We start from the raw sequence: 8,361 nt of genomic DNA, 5'->3' as shown, positions 1-8,361 counted from the left end.
ACAGAAAGCAAATTGGTGATTGCCAGGGGCTGTGGGATAGGGGAATGAGAATGAGTGCTTAATGGTTGTGAGGTTTTCTTTTGGGTGATGAAAATGTTTTGTAACTAGATAGACATGGTAGTCGTACAGCATTGGGAATGTACTTAATGCCACTGAATTCTACATTTTAAAACGGCTAATTTTACCGTATGTGAATTTTACCCAATTTTTAGATAAGAGGTCAGGAAGGAATATGATAGCTGCCTTAAAAATCTATCATACGAAGACAGATTTTATTTTTTTTTCTGGATAGTTCCAGAGAGCAGAATCAGGGGAAATTACAGTAAGACAACTCTAAGATAATAAGGAAGAACTTTCTAACAACAGGGCTGTTAAACGGTGGAATGGGCTGCCTCCCAAGGAAGTAATATTATTCTTTGCTGAAAGTGATCAAGTTGGGTGATGAGCTCTCAGTGAAGTTACAGAGAGGATTGCTACATGGGGTATGACTGAGGTTTTTTTTTTTTTTTTTTTTTTTTTTGGTTTAATTATTCTCAGGATCAAACTATCTTCCCGCCACGTTTGCAAATTCAGCTGATTCAGTTTTACCATTAGCAACTGACATAGAGGTCCTGGATTTCAAGTATTCCTTCAGTTTCAGTTCTAGTGCAGCCCAACCCTCCCAATTTGTAGATGAAACAAGTGTGGCAGAGGAAGGGGAAATGGTAAATTACAGCAGAGTAAATCTTCAGGAGCTGAGATGTCAACTCTCTCAGTTTAGAGTCGGAACCATTGCGGCTTCCTGCTGGTCGTTGGGGAAAATCGCACTTTTACTCATTAAAAATATTTGGTAGAGGCCTTGTCTTATATGTAAATATGAAGGATCAAACCCTCAATTAATAATGAACAGTGATAAGCAACCACAAAGACAACTTCTAAACCAGAGATTTCCAAAACTTTGGTTTACCACTTGTACAAATTCTACTACCAAAACTTCGTGAGAGATTAACAAATGACAAAGTAAGTTCATCTGAATGTCGCACCACCCAAATTCGAAATGGTCAATATGAGGTTCAACAAAAAAGCATGCGACTTGGATAATCCCGAGACGGAAGGACGGGATCATTTATTCATTTTTGTGCGTGTTTGAGCAGGGAAGTTGGAAGTAACCACCTGTATGGGCTGCGAGAGCCCTGGGACCGCTGCGAGGGAAGCAACCCGAGGCGGGCGGGGCTCCCCAGGGAGAGGCCAACCCAGTTCGGGAGGATCCCGGGGATGCCGCGTTCCTCGGTGGAATCTGGCTCCCCGGGGCGCTCCGGGGGAAGCCCAGGCCGACCGCCCCCGGCCCACCCGGCATTGAAACCCGAGGCGCCTTGGAGAATTGCGCAAAAGCCTCTCCCTCCCCCGTCTGCTCGGAGGCATGTTTCTAAAATTCCCATCTACACAACATAAACAGGAAACATGCAGCAAAAGCCCTGTCGGTGCAAATTCCTTGCTTCCAACCGAGGGCGGGAGAATTTCATCTTTGGTGGTGGTGGGGAGCAGAGGAAGCAGCCAGTTTCCCAAGTGACCCCTCAACTCTCCACGTCCCTTCTTCCAAATCCAAACAGAATAGAGAAGGCGGAAGGAAGGACCCCCTGCTTTAGGAAAAACAGCGAGGGGGAGGGGGCCGTGAAGCAACATCCAGGCCTCAAACCACCTCCAGGGGCCGCATTGGCAGCGCGTGGCGGGAACGCGCCTGGCCGCCCACTCCCCAAGTGCAGCAGTCCGCGAGGCCAGCCGAGGGTGGGGGTGGGCTCGCCGCCCGGGCTTGGGGTAGCCGAGCCAGCGCGGGTGGGGGCGGGGTAGGAGCGGGCACTAGGCGCCGCGCAAGCGCAGAGCGCGCCTCGGTTGTCAAACATGGCTGAAGCGCTGCCGCTACTGCCGCTGCAGGGAAAATGCTGAGCCCTCCCGGGCCGGGTGGGCGAGGGCGGCGACGGGGACCCGCTTCCCGAGCGCGGCGGCGGCGGCCATGGCCCGGCTGGCTGACTACTTCATCGTGGTAGGCTATGACCACGAGAAGCCAGGTAAGGGTGTGGGGCGGCGCCGCCCCCGGGCCTCCCCGCCCCCCGGCCGCTGTCCAGTGGGCTCCGCGGGGCCGGGCGTCGGGGAGGGCCAGGCCGAGTCTCTGAGGAGCGGGCGGTCGGCGTCCGGCCTTCTCGGCTGGGCCGAGTCTGGCGGTGGGCGTGGGGGGCCGGCATGACGGTAGGGGGAGGGAAGACGCCGCGTCTGCCCAGCCCCTGGGCGCACCCGCTGGGCTGGCCGGAGGCGAGTTGGGGTCTTGCGACCCTCCCGCTGGAGGCTGCCGGGTACCCGGGGCAGAGCCCTGGGATTGGGCCCAGGACCGCAAGGCTGGGAGGGCAGGAGCCAACTGTGCTAAGTTCCTCGGGGATAAACTTCTGCCCTGCATCCTGAATGAGTAACCAGTGACGCAGGGGGTTGTCCTCTCCGAAAGGAAGTGCTGAGAGTCCAGTGCTACCTCACCCCTGTGCTGTTGGGGGCCTAGTGACCGTCCTAAGGAACGCATAGTACCAGGGAAGGGGAAAGGATTCTTTGCACTTTTACACCTTTCTAGGAAATGCTCCCTATTCTTTCAGGACAAATGTGACTTCACATTGTGACACTTCACAATGATATGACTTGTCTTTTAACTAGGGACAGCCAGCTGACCACTGAAAGTGATCTTGTTTCACTCTAATGTGTTTTCATTGTTCTTTTTATTTGTCACAGAATTTTCTTAGGAAGAATTGGGCAAATGCATTGTATTTTACACTTTAATTGATGGCCTTCCACAACTTAAGAGAATTCGCGGTTCATGCACGTTTATTTCTGTATTTGCATTCTTTTGTATTCCTGTGTAGCTAAGCATAATGTAATAACAAATTGAGCTGGGGAATCACTTCTATTTCAGGGCAATTCTAGTCCCGTATTTGCAAGGAATTTTAGATATCAGCTCCACAGCCCCTTCATTTTTCAGAGATGCTGAGATTGTGTTTTCCTGATGGTTACAGCCATTGGTAGCCCAGAATGCCGTTGTTCTACCCACTCGTGGTCCACTGTCTCTCTCATTATTCCTCTCCTAAGAACTTCCTCTCCTTTAGTGGGAACCTTTCATGTTCTTTTGCCTCTCACCAGTCATGACCTGATTGAGATCAGTTGTTAAAGAGAAATATTAAATTTTTAAACTTCTGGCTCCAAAATTTTATTTCCTAGTAATTTTGCATAGTGGGATGTTTCTTTTTTATCAAGATTAAGTGTGGGAAATCAGTTTTTTAACCTTTAGTTTTTAGTGACATTGTGCCACCCCCCCCACACTTTTAAACAATTTTTTTTTTTTGAGATGGTGTCTTGCTCTGTTGCCCAGGCTGGAGTGCAGTGGTGCGATCTCGGTTCACTGCAGCCTCTGCCTCCCAGGTTGAAGCAGTTCTCTGCCTCAGCCTCTGGAGTAGCTGGGATTACAGTTGCCTGTCAACACGCCCGCTAAGTTTTGTATTTGTAGTAGAGACGGGGTTTCACCATCCTGGCCAGGCTGGTCTTGAACTCCTGATCCTGTCATCCACCTGCCTTGGCCTCCCAGAGTGCTGGGATTACAGGCTTGAGCCACCACGCCCGGCCAACAATGTTGAAACAATAACAGACTTGCAAAAAATTTGCAAGAATGGTACAAAAAATTCTCCCCCACCCCCAAGAATTTGAGAGGAAGCTGTTGACCTGATGCCCTGTCATCCCAGAATACTTTAATGTGCATTTTCTGCAAACAAGAATGTTCTACATGATCACAGTGCAATAACCAAAACAGGAAATGAATAGTGATACAGTACTCCATCTAGTTCTCAGACTGGTTCAAGTTTTGTTGATTGTGCTGTTAATCTCTTTACTGGCAAAAGGATCCAGTTTAGCAATATGTGTTGCGTTCATGTTATGTCTCTTTTGTCTCCCTCAATATGGAACATTTCCTTTATCTTCTCCTAACTTTCATGACCTTGACATATTTAACAATTACAGGTCAGTTACTTTGTAGGCTGCCCCTCAATTTGGGATTGTCTGTTCCTTCATGATTAGATACATACGAATATGCGCTTGGGAAGGATATCACAGAAGTGATGCTCACTGCATCCTGTCAGGTGGTGCACAATTTCACTTTGTTTCGTTGTTATTTTTACTTTGATTACTTGACATAAGTAATATCTGTCAGTTTTCTCCACTATAAAATTAATAGTTGATTGTTTTTGTCATGTACTTTGAAACTATGTAAATATCTTGTTCCTCACTAAACTCTTAATCATTTCTTGACATCTACATGGAGTCATGGTTTTCTCTGTGTGTGTGTGTATGTATGTGTGTGTGTGTGTGTGTGTATGTGTGTTTAGTGGATTATATTCTGTTACTATTTGCCTTAGTCCATTTGGGCTGTTATAACAAAAATACTTCAAACTGGGTGGCTTACAAACAATAGAAATTTATTTTTCACAGTCTGGAGGCAGAGAAATCCAAGATTAAGACTCTGACAGGTTCAGTGTCTGGTCAGGACCTGCTTCCTCATAGCCATATTCTCAATTTAACCTCATAAGGCTTAAGGGTCACATGAGCTCTCTGGGGTCTCTTTAAAAAGGGAACTAATCCCATTCACAAGGGCTCCACCCCCATGACCTGATCACTTCCCAAAGTCATCACCTCATAATACCATTACCTTGGGTGTTAGGATTTTAACATATGAATTTTGGGAGAGTACATAAACATTCAGACTATAGCATTATTTATTTTGATGTTCAAATTGTTCTTTATTTGGCCAGTGAGAGCTGTTGAAGCTGGCTTCTGTGTTCTTATGGTACATCCCCATCACTCTTTGAGAACATCTTTTTACTTTTTGGTACAAGAACCTGTACCTGGCTCATCTTGTACTTTCCCTGCCTTGATTCTGGAATCAGCCATTTAGGGATCCCTGGTTCCTTTTAGTGAAGAATGACATTTAGAAGCTAAGATCTCAGTCAAGGCTAGTATGTTTATTGCTGTTGGGTTGTTACTGCTTCCAGGTCCTGTTAGTGGTCAGGCCTGGTAAGTATAGGTATGTATGCGTTTATATCTATATTTATCTCTGTATATTGAAAACTATGAATTCATACTGATACCTCCAATTTCAATAAAATATTCCAGGATCTATTCTAGTTTTCTCCTTTTTCATATTGTAATGTTCTCTGACAGTGAGAAATCTGGCTTCCATTATCCTTAATGTATTTACTTACTGTTCAGTCTCCCATCTTCACTGCCATCCATTCCTCTCACTGCTGGGACTTGGATTCTTCATTATATCTCCTCCATCCCCCTACCCCATTCCGGATCTAAGAGTCTATACCAACATGCTTCAATACAGGGACACCCTCCCCAGCGCTCTGGCTATGACTCCTCATGTTGGTCTCTCCACTGTTGGTGGACACACTTCTTACGCCACTCAGACTCTGACACCCCACAGTGAGCTGCTTCCATTGGAAGACATCCTCACTGTGTTGTACCCCAGTGCCCTTTGCCAGTTTTCCCCTCCTGCCTTAATGCTTGGGCTCTGAAGCAAAATGTTTGGCTTTGCCCGTACCACACATTCTCCCTCCTTAGCTCTCTTGGTCTATGGCAATATGACAAGCTCCACCCCAGGGATCCACCTTCACCCCAGGGGTACCATGACAACTGCTCTTCTCACAGCAGGAAAAGGGAAGGAGAAGGAAGATTAATTTTTTAAGTAACACAATCCAGAAGCTTGTATAAATTATAGAATGTCAATAGTGAAATGTGTAACTTTTTAACTTGGGAGAATTCTTCTTTAGTCATGGGGAGGTGCGGGCGGTGGTGTCAGGAGCGGCTGTGGGAGCAGCAGTGATGCTGGTGGGTCACCTGTGCCCTGTGTCCCTGAGAAAACCGACTGTACTGCCCCCGCCCTCGTGCCTCTGGCAGGACCTGCCCTCAGGCCCAGAGCCTCCCGGGCTCCTGACCCTGTGTCACCACTCTTGCCCACCAATGCTGCGGGGAAGGTATGAGTAGGAGGCGGAGCTGGAGGTGCGATTTGGGGGTCTGGGGCGGGAAGTGGGAGCAGTACCTGCTTCAGGGACCTGGCCAGCAGCGTGGTCACTGCATCCACCCTGCCGAGGGCACCGGGTTCCTGTGCCTCATGGTGAGGCTCTGAGCAGGGCTGCCCAGGGCCGCATCTCTGGGTTCCACCCTGCATCAGGGTGATTGCCAGGCCTGACACTCCCAAGGGCTGGGCCCAGGACCCACAATCTGCTCCTGGAGGCATCCCCCTAGGCAGGGCCACAAGCTGGGTAAGGGGGAGCTGGTAGAGATGTTGCCTCTGCCCTGGATACCGGCCTGGGCCCAGCGAGAACCTGGAGCCCCGGCTCCAGGCTACGAGGGGACATGGCTGGGGCTGCACACTGCACAGACCTGATGAAAGCCAGGAGCAGGCAGCAGCCCCGCCCTCCTGGGTGTGCTGCAGCCACCCAAGTCAGAGCTGTGGACCCAGTCCTCCCTGTGTTGTTGGGGGCCATGAGTAGGAGCCCCCACCCCACACAGCTGCAGCTGCCCAAGTTGGGGCTGTGGACCCAGGCCTCTTTGCACTCTTAGGGGCCAGAGGAGGCATCCCTCCTGCCCTTGTAGGCTTGGAGGTGCCTGCTCCAATCTCGGAGCGGGGTTGGGGCCAAACCAGGGTGCTGTCACAGCCCAGCCAGATGTGTACACACTTAGGTCAGCGCTGACACACTAGGCCCCTGCCTCCTCGGGCCCCTCTGGACTTTGGGCCCTGACAAGCACCATAGGAGGGGTTTGAGGGCAGCTTGGCGCAGGCCTGCAGGTACCCCTTGACGCGAGCAGCCTGGGCTTCATGGATGGCAGCAGGAAGCAGACAGGCTGCTGGGCGGAAGTGGGCAGTTCTCTGGTGAGGCCTCACCTTCAGGCCGGGGAGGGCTTGAAGGCTGGGGGCCAGGCTGCCAGTCCTATGGACTAGAGTGAGGACTTGTGGTACCTTTTCTGTGCCCACCAATAGACAATCGGTGTGCCCTTTTCCCTGTCTGAGGCCCATAAAAGTTGCAGGCTCAGCCCAGAGCAGAGAATGGAGAGATGACGAGACAACCAGTTACAGAGAGGAGTTACCCTCTCTGCTGAGAGCTGAAGAGATGATGGGACAATCTGCCTGCAGAGAGGAGCCACCCACTCTAGTCTAGGACCTCTCTGCTGAGAGCTGCAGACAGCAGGACAACCAGCTGCAGAGAGAAGCTGCCCTCTCTGCTGATAGCTGAACACCTGTTGGGATGACCAGCTGCAGAGAGGAACCACTCTCACTGCTGAGAAAATACTTGATGGGGTGACCTGCCTGCATAAAGGAGCTACCCTCTCTGCTAGGAGCTGAACATTCATCAGGATACCCTACTACAGAGTAGAGCTGCCCACTGTGGGTCTTTGAGCTGTTTTGTTGCTCAATAAAGTTCCTCTGTCTTGCTCACCCTCCACTTGTTACCTGAGGACCTCATTCTTCTTGGTCACAGGACAAGAACTTGGGACCCTTGAATGGCGAGGGTAAAAGAGCTGTAACACAAGCAGAGCTGAAACATGCCCATTGCTCACCATGTTGCAGGTGAAGGAAGGGGGAGAAGAGCTGTGGTGGCCCTTCTGGGAGCCCAGACCTGGGAGCTCCCCAAGCTAGGGCTGTGACCCCATCTTTGGGGCCCTATGGTTCCTGGCATCTTCAAGCTTCTGAGTTTCACTGCATTCCCCGGTGCCGGCCAGGGAAGCTGCTTGTGGTACACCTGGTCCAGCCACAGCCTTGCAGAGAGCTGGCACTCATGCCAGTACCTGGATCTGCCCACCCTGTGGCAGCAGCTGGCATGTCTAACTGCGCAGTGGCCAGACTGTACGCCGGCTTACATACCCCTCACCGCTCCACGCCTGACTCCAGTCTTTCTTGGAGGCATGGGGTCCAGGCTGGTAGCGTGAGCTGAGTGTAGCCTACCAGGCCGAGTGGGTAGAGCAAGCCTAGCGGATCTGAGCAAAACTCGGGCAGAGGCGCCACCGGCCACAGGTTTCTGGCCAGAAAAGTGACACCCTAAAGATCCCATAACAATGTCTAATAAAGTATAAATTACGTGCAATAAAATTTACTCTTTTAAGTGAACATTTCAGTGAGTTTTGATAAATATATACATTAGTGTAGCCACTACTGCAATCAAGGTATAGATACAGGGCTGGCCGCTGTGACTCATACCTATAATGGCAATGCTTTGGGAGGCTGAGGCTGGAGGATGGCTTTAGGCCAGGAGTTTGAGACCAGCCTGTGCCACATGGTGAGCCCCATCTTTGAAAAAA

General features: G+C 50.3%; 1 protein-coding gene across 2 annotated transcripts in view; it reads left to right on the top strand.

Annotated features, from left to right (window-relative positions):
• The first annotated feature begins 1,868 nt into the window (after nucleotides 1-1,868).
• The window catches only part of SBF2 (SET binding factor 2), a 527,862-nt gene continuing 521,369 nt past the window's right edge, over nucleotides 1,869-8,361 (top strand). For both annotated transcript variants that reach the window (XR_004053641.1, XM_010384825.2), the window contains exon 1: nucleotides 1,869-2,045. Coding sequence is in view for 1 of the 2 variants with exons in the window: in XM_010384825.2 (XP_010383127.1) it covers nucleotides 1,991-2,045 (55 nt within the window). In the remaining variant the exon portion in view is untranslated. The remainder of the gene's footprint in view (nucleotides 2,046-8,361) is intronic.

This window comes from Rhinopithecus roxellana, chromosome 15 (assembly GCF_007565055.1).
Source record: "Rhinopithecus roxellana isolate Shanxi Qingling chromosome 15, ASM756505v1, whole genome shotgun sequence".
NCBI classification, from domain to species: Eukaryota; Metazoa; Chordata; class Mammalia; order Primates; family Cercopithecidae; genus Rhinopithecus; species Rhinopithecus roxellana.
The sequence above is the reverse complement of the archived record's forward strand: the minus strand, read 5'-3'. Positions and strand labels throughout refer to the sequence as shown.